The following is a 13,842-nucleotide window of genomic DNA, read 5'->3' on the forward strand; positions in this document are numbered from 1 at the left end:
TCTCCTCTTCCATCGGGTAGAAGATACAGGAGCCGGAGGGCATGTACCACCAGACTTAAGGACAGCTTCTACCCCACTGTGATAAGACTATTGAACAGTTCCCTTATACAATGAGATGGACTATGACCTATGACCTCACAATCTACCTTGTTGTGACCTTGCACCTTATTGCACTGCACTTTCTCTGTAGCTGTGACACTTTACTCTGTACTGTTTTTTTTACCTGTACTACATCAGTGTAACGTGATGTAACTGCACTGTGTAATGAATTGACCTGTAAGATCGGTTTGGAAGACAGGTTTCACTGTACCTCAGCACGAGTGACAATAGTAAACCAATACTCTGGAAAATTGTAACACCATCCATTTTCTGGGAACACAAATCCCCTATATCGTGGGGGTCGTCTGTATTGGCGATTCAGACCAGGAGATGTTTTCGGTTTATATGCTTCTGTTGTGAACCAAGATTCAGTACCTCTGTGTGTTGGTTCTCAACATTTGTACATTTTTGGAACCATAAGGGCAGTGGAGGGTATCAGAAAGATCTCTGAAAGGTAACCACTGATACATTTCTTTGACTCTTCTGTTGGTGAGTGAATTATGTGATGCTGGGAGGGAATGTATTTTAATGTGTGGAAAGCACAAGTAGCCTTTGAAGTTCCAATGATATTCTCATGGTGAAGAATTCAAAGGTCACTTCTGTCTAGGGAGGAATCAAAGGACAGCAGGATGTGTTCTGGGTAAGTTAGTACATCGTCTGTTTGAAGTGACAGATGGGACCTAAAGCCAGTCAGGTTGAGATTTGGCCTTGGTCCTATTTAGTGATGGGAATGTTTGGAAGCAAATGATGCTCAGACTACAATAGAGCAGAGTGTGAACATCTTACTTGATTACGGGGAGGTTAGGAAAGGTGCTGTCAGCACTTAGCTATGTCACCACTGACCATTTCTAAATAAAAGTGAACTTGCCTGATGTGATTTTTGGCCAGTGTAAACTTGCAGGGAAAACTGATCCTGTGTGTCCAAGGGCCTAAGGAACTAAATGAAGTATAAGGTGGGGCAGCCTGAACCAGCACTACCCGCCTAAAGGAGAAGACAGACATACAGTATGAGCATGTACACAGGTTTATTATGAACCTTCAGAAGACTGCTTGGTTCTGGATGTTTGAGCCGTACATTTATGCTCTGATGTTCCCCTGGACACTTTTAGAAATATAAATGAACAAATATTTTTCTTTTCTTTTTCAATCTTTTTATTAGTTTTCAAATTAATACAGATTAATATATCAATGTTTATACATGTAATACAAAGAGATCAAGAGAACAATCATGACATGGATAATCATAAAGAACAATAGAGTATAAGATCTGTAGATCCAATGATCTGTTAGTGAATGAATATAAAAGAAAAAGATTTATTATAAAATATAAAAAAAAACAAAACAATAAGAAAAATTATAAACAATATATCAAACCAAACTAAGCTAAAGAAAAAAAAATTCAAAACAAAACTGGACTAAAATTTCTCAATAGAAACAGAGCAATATTATGTCATCAACTCCGTTCCTCTAAATTGAAAGGTTATTATAAGGGGATCTATATCATGTGAAAATATTGAATAAATGGACTCCAAACTTCCTCAAATTTAAGCGAAGGATCAACAGTACCACTCCTAATTTTTTCCGAGTTTAAACATGATATAGTTTGAGGGAACCATTGAAAAGTAGTAGGGAGTATTGGATCCTTCCATTTAAGCAAAATGGATCGTTTGGCCATTAATGTAACAAAGGCAATCATACGGTTAGCGGAGGCAGATAAACAGCAACAAATATTTTTATCTGAACTTTCCCTTCTATTCAGATCAGTGAGGGAGTCCTCCCCACCCTACCTCTAAGCTAATTGGTGCGGAACTCAGCAATGCTCTCAATGAATTATGTTGGAGCTAAGTACATTGCCTCATAATGAAATTCACAACTTTTAATCCTCAATTTAAGTATGTATTACATCTGCAGGAGAAATCGTATTGTTAATTCAGCTTTATGTCACGTTTATTCCAATCTTCCAGTACTGGACTCATTGGAAAGTTGCTGGGTCCACTGCCTATGCACCCAGCTGCTGAGGATAATTACGGATATGATGCTTGTGCAATACTCTGCCTACCCAGTGTCCCCAACGTCCTGGTCATTGCTACTCAGTCTGGCATGCTGTATCACTGTGTTGTGCTTGAGGGGGATGAAGAGGAGGATCAGATGGTAAGATGGGAATATGTTCATTTAGGATTTATGATTACTCCCAATTTATTAGTTTGCTGAAAAACACGATGATGCTGGAGGAACTCAGCAGGCTAGGCAGCATCCGTGGAGAGAAGCAGGCGGTCAACGTTTCTGGTCAGGACCTTCCTTCAGGACTGAAGATAGGAAAAGGGGAAGCCCAATATATAGGAGGGAAAAACAGAGCAGTGATAGGTGGACAAAAGAGGGGAGGAGGGGTGGGCACAGGGTGGTGATGGGTAGATGCAGGTAAGAGATAGTGATGGGCAGGTGCGGGGGAGGAGGGGAGAGCAGATCCACCGGGGGATGGGTCAAAGGTAAGGAGAGGGAAAAAAGGGGGTTAAAAAAAAGAGACACTAGGAAAGGGAAGAAAAGAGGTGTGGTTGGGGTGGAGGGGTGCAGAGATTACTTAAAGTGGGAGAATTCAATGTTCTGCCTGCTTTTCTCCACGGATGCTGCCTGGCCTGCTGAGTTCCTCCAGTATCATCGTGTTTTTCATCTAGATTCTAGCATCTGCAGTCCTTTGTTTTTCTAGTTTGCTGATGTTTCTTTCCCTTTTCATCTCTCTCCACTTCACCCCAACCACCCACAAAATATCTTCATTCTCCATTCATGCATCAGCCTATTAAAGTGAATTACCAATTCAAAAATTTCAATCATTGCTACAGATAGGCATTACCTATTAAAAGCTACCTACTCGTCAAGCCTGTGACTTATCGCAGAACTAGGCTTTGAATAAGAGATATAAGACAACCAGAGGAAGCTGTAGTATAACTTGATGAGGTAACTTGCAGAAGGAATAATTACAAAGATTAATTAACTTGCAGAATGGATATTTAATTAACAAATGAATTTCAATAGCATTGTGAGGTGGTGGGTTTTGGTAACAAAAATCCTTACTTAGAAAAGTTCACATAATAGAGCAAGGAGATCTAGAGATAAACAAATCACTAGAATTAGTGACTTGAATTACCATGGTCATTTGTCTTCAAAGCAAAAAGGCTGGGGTTTATTTCCAGAGGCATTATTTGATAAGGTAGACCAGTTATACTAAACATAACTGGACCAAATATGTACAGTTTTTCTCTCCATATTATAAAAAGGGCATTAATACACTGAAAAGGGTACAAAAAGCATTAACCAAGATGATAGGAGAATGGCCAAGTTACAGAAGGAAGGATTGAAGTGATTCTCACAAGAAAACGAAGCTGAGTCTTGACCTGAATGGGGCTCACCAGATGGAAATATCTCTTCAGATTTATTCTAATGTTAAGAAATCACAAGACTTGGAAATCATAAATAAGGTAGTTTACAAATGCTGTAGGAAATTCAGGAGAAAAGTCTTTGTGAGAGTAGTTGGAATATTGAACTATCTGCATGAGGTGCAGATAAGTCAAATGGATTCATTTAATTGATATCAATGACACAAGGCAAGGAATTAAAGGGTCGAGTAATTGGGTAAGAGGAGGCCAGCGTGGAGCAAACACCCCATCATCCATTTACGTTGACTGGACAATTGTGTTGTACATTTATCAACTTTGGCTTCAATTTCTGAATATTTTGTTTAATCATACACTCACTCAGGAAGTGTGCTTTCATTAAGAATTAACTGTAAAATTTTGATTTGTAAGGGTTGAATTGCATAATTTTGAATAAGGTAAACATTGTTAGGAAATTGAAGGGTTATTTTATTCATATCGCCTCTAGACTAATGAATCGTGGGACCTGAGGTGTGAACCTATCCCTTCCCTATATGTGTTTGAATGTGTGGAATTAGAATTGACCCTGAAGCTGGCAACAGGGGATGATGATGAGCAACTACAATCTGATTTCTCCTGCCCAATCACATTGCACAAAGGTAAACTATATTTCTTTGTAATAGCATATGTATACTTGTATGAATGATAACTTGAATGCTTAGTGCTAAATGTAACTGAATCGATGCTATACAATAAGCTGCAAATCCTGTTCTGTTATGTCATCTTTTTTTGCCATATTTTCCACTGTCAGTGTATGGTTTAGATTTGTGCAACTTATTTTTTTCTGTGTAGTCTCTGAGTGGCTGCCTTTTATTGATATAATATTCCCATTGCAGATCCATTATGTCCTACACGGTATCATTGCACACACATTGCTGGTGTACACAGCATTGGGCTAACCTGGGTCAATAAACTGGAACAATTTCTCCTCACAGGTAGGTCTTTAATTTCAAGGCTTAATATTCAAAAAGTTGTCTTGCAATCACTATTGATTTTAAAATTGAAATAGTGCAGATCATTCTGCAGATTAATATTTTTTTAAAAAATCTTTGCAACCTTCTGTGGTGTTGTATGAGCAGAACTGGGTTCTTTTTGGTTCACTTCAGTTTTGCTGCAATATAGTAAATTTACTGAAGTAGGATTTTAATAAGCACCCTTCTGTGAATTCACATTTCTTCCTTGTTTGCTCACCTCCACTAAGAGGGAGAGGAGAGAAAATGCCCAGCATGAAAGCCAGGAATGAGCTTTCAAGTCAATGAAAGAGCAATCCCAAGAAAAGAAAAAATGGGATGAAAACTGCTGCTGATGTGGTAAGCACCAGCACAGACAGATCGGCCAAATGGCCTTTACTTTGTGTAAACAAAAAGACGAAACCTATGGTGCTACAATTTATAGTCGGGATTCACTGGACAATAACTTTCTTTCCTGCTCTATTACTTTTGATGTCCTTTGGGATTTACCTGGTTTCTATTTTATTTTACATCGACTGCCTGATGTGCAAATGAAAGGACCAAGGATTTAACCCCATAAAACCCTACTGCATGCACCATATGTCCTCCAAACTCCCATTGGTAATTAACCTTTGTTCTCCTGCTGAGCCAAATTTAATCCAGTTTGCCATTTTTCCTTGGATCCTATGGACCGTTATATTCCCGATAGTTATAACTAATGTGGAAGCTGGAATCTACAGTGGGCTGTAATTGGATCAAATGGTGTAGTTAGTACCAGAAAAGCACCAAACTCTGACTTGCTAGAAATTACAAGAATTAATTTAGATTAAGTTCACTTTCCAGGTAGTAAAAAGAGCACATTTTTTTATTGATTAGGCTAGTGGTAATTTTGCACTATCCATTTATTCAGAAATCTCGATGTTTTTGGCATCTGGCTCACCAGGCCTCCAGTTCCCTCCCACACTCTAAATACGCAGGGCCCACTGGGAATTTTATTATACAACTGGACTGTGTAACAGTTTTAAAATGTAATTTAAAATTATGTTGGGGTAATAATTGGAATAACATCAAATAGACCAGGAAATCTGCCAGTTTACACCACAAGTCCCAAGTTGTGCAAATTAATGGATTTTTACTCTAGCTAGTTACTAGCAATTCTTGTATTTTAAGGACGTGTACATGTGTAACTGCTATCTTGATAATGATAATTTGCGTTTTGTCTTTATTCCAATTAGAAGAACAAGATAAGACTTGCCTCCAAGAATTGGCAGCAGAGCAGAAATGCATAGTGGAACATATTCTGTGTACCAAACCGCTACCGTGCAGGTATTGCTGCTTTCTGTTCCTCAAAACTGCACGCTTTGAGAAAACTCAATTGGGTTTATGTTGTCTGACATGGTTTTTAAACATGTTTTTCTTGCCATAGATACTTTTACCAGCTGCTTTGTTTCTCTCTGCTCTGTGCCATATTTAATTTCCCAAGAGGGAAATTTCTGTCTTAATTTATGTTTCTTGGGAAAGTTTATGTCTTGGGTTGAGTTGCCAAGTGGACAGAGGATTTGGCAATGGACTTCCCTGTGCTGGGTCTTTTAATTTGAGATTTACAACTTGGTTATTTTTGCTATTGCAGTTTTTCAAATGTTCTGTCTCTGACCCTTAATTTTTCTTTGTTCTGTATGTAGTTCTTTGAATTTTAAGTTAGTTAAGGAGAATGATTTACTGAAGTTGCTCTAAATTAAATCAACATTTTGGAAATTCAATCTGTGCTATACAAAATTTAACAAGTAATCCCACAATTTCGCAGCACAGGAAGAGTATATTTTTCCCAATAAAATCCATGCCAGCTCCTTGTAGGGCAATTTGGTCAGTCCCCATTGCCATTTCTGCTTCCCTCACCTTGCCCCCACCCCCAGCTTTTTCTCTGCAAATTATTTTCCTGGAAGTGCTCATCCATTTGCCTTTTGAATTGCTAATTGTCTATCAAGGTGATGGAAACAAAAGTCAACCATTCTTTTACCATCTAGGATCTTTTGCCTTTTAGTTTAAATCTGTCTTTTCTGGCCTTGGACGATTTGCTAATAGGAGAAGCTCTCTGTTTGTCCTGTCTTTACCTGTCCTGACCTTGAATATCTCCTATTAAATATCCTCTGAGACAACAAAAATCTATTCCACGACTGTGATTATGAATGGGCTAAAGAAAGGGTACTGGAAAGGCATGCTGCACCAAAAAATTGGATAAATCACCGGGCCTAGATGTGATGTATCCCAGGCTGCTGAGGGAAGTAAAGGAGGAAATTGCCATAATCCATACATCTGTGGATTAGGGGTTGTTCCTGAAGACGAGAAAATTGCAGATGTTATACCATTGCTCAAAAATGAGTAGGGTTAAAGACAGTAACCTCAAACCAGTCAGTTTAACTTCAGTAGTAGAAGTTAAACCATAGAACAATACAGCACAATACAGGCCCTTCGGCCCACCATGTTGTGCCGACCTTCTAACCACACCCAGACTATCTAACCCCTTCCTCCCACATATCCCTCTATTTTAAATTCCTCCATATGCTTATCTAACGATCTCTTGAACTTGACCAATGTATCAGCCTCCACCACCACCCCAGGCAGCGCATTCCATGCACCGACCACACTCTGCGTGAAAAACCTCCCTCTGACGTCTCCCTTGAACTTCCCACCCATTACATTAAAGCCATGCCGTCTTGTATTGAGCATTGGTGCCCTGGGAAAGAGGCGCTGGCTGTCCACTCTATCTATTCCTCTAAATATTTTGTACACCTCTATCATGTCGTCTCTCATCCTCCTCCTCTCCAATGAGTAAAGCCCTAGCTCCTTTAGTCTCTCCTCATAATCCATACTCTCTAATCCAGGCAGCATCCTAGTAAATCTCCTCTGCACCCTTCCAACACCTCCACATCCTTCCTATTATGAGGCGACCAGAATTGGACACAGTACTCTAAGTGTGGTCTAACCAGAGTTTTGTAAAGCTGCATCGTTACTTTGCAGCTCTTAAACTCGATCCCACGACTGATGAATGCTAACATCCCATAAGCTTTCTTAACTACCCTATCCACCTGTGAGGCAACTTTCAGTGATCTGTGGATATGAACCCCCAGATCCCTCTGCTCCTCCACACTGCAAAAAATCCTGCCATTTACCTTGTACTCTGCCTTGGAGTTAGTCCTTCCAAAGTGTACCACCTCACACTTCTCCGGATTGAACTCCATCTGCCATTTCTCAGCCCAGCTCTGCATCCTATCAATATCCTTCTGTAAGCTTCGACAGCCCTCCACACTATCCACAACACCACTGATCTTTGTGTCGTCTACAAACTTGCTAACCCCCCTTCCACCCCCTCATCTATTTCATTAATAAATATCACAAAAAGTAGAGGTCCTAGAACCGATCCCTGTGGGACACTGCTAGTCACAGCCCTCCAATCCGAATGCACTCCCTCCACCACAACCCTCTGCTTTCTACAGGCAAGCCAATTCTGAATCCGCACGACCAAGACCCCCAGATCCCTTGGCCTCTGACCTTCTGAAGAAGCCTACCATGCGGAACCTTGTCAAACGCCTTACTAAAATCCATATAGCCCACATCTACTGCACTACCCTCATCATTCTTCCTCGTCACTACCTCAAAGAACCATATCAGGCTTGTGAGGCAAAATCTTCCCTCAGAAAGCCATGATGGCTGTCCCTAATTAGTTCATGTTTCTCTAAATGCTCAAAGATCCTATCTCTAGAATCCTTTCCAACAGCTTACCCGCCACAGACCTAAGGCTCACTGGTCTATAATTCCTTGGACTATCCCTATTACTTTTTTGAATAAGGGGACAAATTTGCAACCCTCCGGTTACCATACCCGTGGACAACGAGGACTCAAAGGTCCTAGCCAACGGTTCAGCAATCTCCTCCCTCGCCTCATGCAGCAGCCTGGGAATATTCCGTCAGGCCCAGGGACTTATCTGTCCTAATATTTTCTAACAGCTCCAACACATCCTCTCTCTTGATAGCCTACATGCTCTAGACATTAACCTTACCAACACTGCCCTCAGTGTCATCAAGACCCCTCTCCTTGGTGAATACTGAAGAGAAGTATTCATTGAGAACCTCACCCACTTCCACAGCTTCCAGGCACATCTTCCACCTTTGTCTTTAATCGCACCTACCTTACACCTAGCCATCCTTCTGCTCTTCACGTACGAGAAAAAGCCTTGGGATTCTCTTAACCCTACTGCCCAAATCCTTTTCATGTCCCCCTTCTTGCTCTCCTCAGCTCTTCTTAAGTTCCTTCCTTGCTACTCTACATCCTCACGAGTCCTATCTGATCCTTGCTGCTTACACCTTATGTATGCTGCCGCCTTCTTCCTAACTAGTGTTCCACCTCTCTTGTCGACCACCTCTCCATAGTACATTTCCCTTCAAAAATGTCATCCCAACTTACACTCTCAAGTTCTCACCTTATAGTCTCATAATTTGCCCTTCCCCAATTAAATATCTTCCCGTCCTGTGTGCTCCTATCCCTGTCCATGACAATGCTGAAGGTTATGGAGCAATGGTCACTGTCCCCCAAATGCTCACCCACCAATGGATCTGTCACCTGACCCGGTTCATTACCTAAAACTAGATCTAATATGGCATTCCCTCAAGTCGGCCTGTCAACATACTGTGACAGGAATCCATCCTGGACACATTTAACAAACTCTACCCCATCTAAACCTTTGGCACTAACCGGATGCCAATCAGTATTTATGAAGTTGAAGTCTCCCATGATAATAACCCTGTTATTTTTGCATCTTTCCAAAATCTGCCTCCTAATCTGCTCCTCAGCATCCCTGCTGCTACCGGGGGGCCTATAGAATACTCCCAGTAGAGTAACTACTTTCTTGTTCCTAACTTCCACCCATATTGACTCTAGAGAGGATCCTTCTACATTATCCACCCTTTCTGCAGCTGTAACAGTGTCCCTGACCAGTAACGCCACCCCTCCTCCTCTTCTTCCCCACCCCCCCATCACTTTTAAAACACTGAAAACGAGGAATATTCAATATCCATTCCTGCCCTGATGTCAGCCATGTCTCTGTGATAACCACAATATCGTAGTCCCATGTACTTATCCAAGCTCTCAGTTCATATCCCTTATTTCCTGATGCTTCTTGCATTCAAGTAAATGCACTTTAGCCCATCCACCTTACTACTTTTATAGCCTGTACTCTGCTTCTCCTTCCTCAAAGCCTCTCAACCTGTTAGATCTGACTTTTCCCCATCCCCTTCTTCCTCTGACCTACCCCTCTGGTTCCCATCCCCCTCACAAACTAGTTTAAACCCTCCCGAACCACCCTAGAAAACCTGGCTGCAAGGATATTGGCCCTCCTCGGGTTCAGGTGTAACCCGTCCTCTCTGTACAGGTCCCACCTTCCCCAGAAGAGATCCCAATGATCCAAAAATCTAAAACCTTCCCTCCTGCACCAACTTCTCAGCCATGCTTTTATTTGCCATCTCCTCCTATTCCTACCTTCACTATCGCGTGGCACTGGCACCAATCCTGAGATTGCTACCCTTGAGGTCCTGTTCTTCAGCCTTGCTCCCTAAACTCACTTTTCAGGACCTCATCCCTCTTCTTACCTATGTTGTTGTTACCAACATGATCCATGACTTCTGGCTGTTCTCCCTCTCGCTCAAGAATCCTGTGGACCCGATCAGAGACATCCTGGACCCTGGCACCTGGGAGGCAACATACCTTCCAGGATTCATGCTCACTGCCACAGAACCGCTTATCTGTTTCCCTGACTATAGAGTCCCCTATCACTACTGCTTTCCTCTTCTCGTCCCTTCCCTTCTGAGCAGCAGGACCGGTCCCAGTGCTGGAGACCTGGCTACTGCTGTTTGATCCCTGTAGGTCATCCCCCTCAACAGCTTCCAAAGCGGAAAACCTGTTACTGAGGGGAACAGCCTCCGGGGTCCTCTGCACTATCTGCCTGTTTGTTTTCTTTTTCCTTTTCTCTGCCCTGACAGTTACCCTTCTGTCTACTTCCTGGACCTCAGAAGTACCTGCTGTAAGGGGGGGGTGACTGTCTCCTGATGTACAGCATCTACATAACTCTCTCCCTCACTGATGCTTCGCAGTGTTTGAAGCTGCAACTCCAGCTCATCAATTCTGAGCCGAAGTTCCTCAAGCACTTACTGCAGACGTGGTCACCATGCACCACAGCAAGGTCCACTAGTTCCCACATCAAGCAGCTGCAGCACACCACCATGTCCTCTATCTGAACTATTTCTTTCCCTACCTAGTTTTATCCTACTTCAAAATTTATAACAGATAACAGGTAGACCTTACCTTTACCTACCAGCTACTCGCCCGCCTCGTCCCTTTTCGCCGAAGCCCCTTGAGCCGAAGCCCAAAACACTCTTCTGCTTCTCACTCAGCTGCCCGCTCTGATGCTGCCCGCTGGATATGGCGGTCTTTTTAAACTGTTCGCGCTACCGACTGACGTCACGCGCCTGCACAGTTACTCCCCGCTATCTCTGAACCTTTAGAAAAAATAAACTTAGCTATTTGGAACTCCTCAGCTGCTTCCGCTCGTTCGCCTCTCGCTCCCGTTCTAGAAACAATAATCAGGGACAGTATTAGCGGTCACTTGGGCAGATGCAAATTGATTAGAGAGAACTAACATGGATGTGTTAAGACAATTCATGTCTGTCTAACTTCATAGTTTTTTTTAATTGAAGTAATACGGTTCCTGAGGGATGTATAGTTGTGTATGTGAACATTCAATGGGGTTTAATAAGGTGGCACATTAATAAGCTTGTCGTCAAGATAGATACCAGTGATACAGGTCAAAAAGGATGAGGTCTTGCAGAGTGAATATAGGGAGTTAGCCAGAAGGTTAAAAAGCAGGACCTCGAGCATTGTAATTGCTGGATTATTCCTGGTGCCACGTGGTAATGAGGGTAGGAATAGGAGGAAAGGGCAGATGAATGTGTGTCTGAGGAGCTGGAGCAGAAGGGAGGGATTCAGTTTCTTGGACCATTTGGGATCTCTTCTGGGACAGAGGTGACCTGTACAGGAGGGAAGGTCGTACCTGAACTGGAAGGGTACCAATATCCTGACAGAGATTTGCTGGTGCTACTCGAGTGGGTTTAAACTAATCTGGAAGGGGGGTTTGGACTCAAAGTAGTAGTGTGGCAGATGCAAGTTGAAGCAAGTAATGAAGTTAAAATGAGTAAGTCCAGTCGGCAGGACAGGGAGGGAGGAAGGTCTGAGGCTAAACTTCATTTATCTTAATGCAGCTTAGTCTGACAGATAAGGTAGATGAACTCGGGGCATTGATTGGTATATGGGACTGGGATATTATAGCTTTTACTGAAACTTGGTTGAGGATTGGGCAGGACTGGCAGCTCGATGTTTCAGGATGCAGATGCTACAGGTGTGATAGAGAGGAAAGAGTTGATTTTGATTAGGGAAAACATCACAGCAGTACTTAAAGAAGATTTTGTGATTTATTTGGTAAGAAATGTGGCAAAGGCACTGCTTTTACTATTTTTTTTACAAATTCATACAGCCAGCCTGCACCAATCAAAGGATTCTGGATCATTTCGGATCTCTCTCTGGGAGCTGCAATGATTTGCATCACGGATACGTATGAATGTATCATTAGACAACTACTGTAAGTATTAGATTTAATTTGCAAGTTTCTCCTGTGACAGGGTTGAGTGAATGGCCACTTCAGTGAATTTGCTTGCACATAGGACTGGAAGTTGCCTGCCCCAGGAGAGCTGAGGCAAACAGAATGGATGAAAGCAGTGATTTGTTTTGAATTGTGTGATTAAAGTCAAAATGATGGGGACTAGGAAGGTCCAAGATTTAATATCAGCTCCAGATGAATTACAAATGATCATAGATCATAGGACAGGATTCCTCCAACAAATGATTATTTGCTCCAGCTGGAAAATTATGTGTGGGAGTTTGGATGAGCAGAAATCTGGATCTATGTGGAGAAGAGTCAAAGACTGCAACACAAGCAAAATACTGCAGATGCTGAACATTTTGAAATAAAGAGAACATTGTGAAAGTAGTCAGCAGGGTAACAAGGGTCATCAACCTGAAATGTTAACTGTTTCTCTCTGCAGATATTGCCAGGGCTGTTGAATGTTGCCAGCATTTTCTCTTTCTCTTTCGGTTTGGGTTTACTGGGGTTAGCAGGTGAGGTGCCTGTGGAAATTCACACACATGTGAACAGCCACCTTGGGGACTGCAGAGTTGGGGGATGTCATGGAGGTGTACAGCATAGAAACAGGCCCTTTGGCCCACCGCGTCTATGCCGACCATCGTGCCTATCTACACTAATCCCACTTGCCTGCACTAATTCCACATCCCTCTATGCTTTGCTCATTCTAATACCTGTCTGGATGCCTCTTAAATGCTGTTGTTACTGTCCTGCCTCCACCACCTCTGGCAGCTCGTTCCAGATACCAACTACTCTGGGTGAAAAATTTACTCCTCAGATCCCCTTTAAACCTTTAACCTATGCCCTCTAGGTTAAGGCACCCCCACCATAGGGTAGATAGCAGGAATTTGTTTCCTATCTATGCGTCCCATAATTTTATATGCCTCTATCGTGTCACCTCTCAGCTTCCTCTGCTTCAGGAAAAACAGAACTCAGCCTATCCAATCTCTCCTTGTAACTCAAGCCCTCCAGTCTAAGCAACATCCTTGTGAATCTTTTCTGCACCCTGTCTAGCTTAATCACATCTTTCCTGTAATGTGGTGACTAGAACTGCACACAATATTCCAAGTGTGGCCTAACCAACTGTAATATGTCCTAATTCTTGTGCTCAGGACCTTAGCCGATGAAAGCGAGTTTGCCATACACCACCTTCACCACCTGTGTTGCCACTTTCAGAGAAGTGTACCCTTAGGTTTCTCAGTTCTACAACATTCCCCAAGGCCCTGTCATGCCCTGGTTTACCTTCCAAAATGCATCACTTTGCACTTGTCAGAGTTAAATTCCATCTGCCATGCCCTTGCCCACTTACCCAGTTGATTTAGATCTTGTAATCTTAGACAACCTGCTTCACTGTCTACTATGCCACCAATTTTGGTGTCATCTGCAAACTTTCTAATCAAGCCTCCTATATTCTCATCCAAATCACTAATACATATGACAAACAGCAGAGGACCCATCATTTATCCTTGTGACACACCTCCAATCTGAGAAACAACCCTCCAGTACTGCCCTCACCTTGGATCCCATGTGTTCTAACATTCCGGACAAGCCTACAATGTAGGGCACCTTGTCAAAGACCTTGCTAAAGTCCATACAGACAATGTCTAGTAAATCCTCTAAA

The 13,842-nt window shown here is 42.4% G+C and overlaps 1 protein-coding gene across 1 annotated transcript in view; it reads left to right on the top strand.

The window, feature by feature from the left end:
• Positions 1–13,842, top strand: part of nup88 (nucleoporin 88) — a 38,342-nt gene that overhangs the window by 7,918 nt on the left and 16,582 nt on the right. The window contains 5 exon segments of the mRNA XM_052035155.1: positions 2,064–2,250; positions 3,976–4,126; positions 4,364–4,462; positions 5,713–5,803; positions 12,057–12,161. Coding sequence (XP_051891115.1) covers positions 2,064–2,250; positions 3,976–4,126; positions 4,364–4,462; positions 5,713–5,803; positions 12,057–12,161 — 633 coding nt within the window.

This window comes from Pristis pectinata, chromosome 21, assembly GCF_009764475.1.
Source record: "Pristis pectinata isolate sPriPec2 chromosome 21, sPriPec2.1.pri, whole genome shotgun sequence".
Taxonomy (NCBI): domain Eukaryota; kingdom Metazoa; phylum Chordata; class Chondrichthyes; order Rhinopristiformes; family Pristidae; genus Pristis; species Pristis pectinata.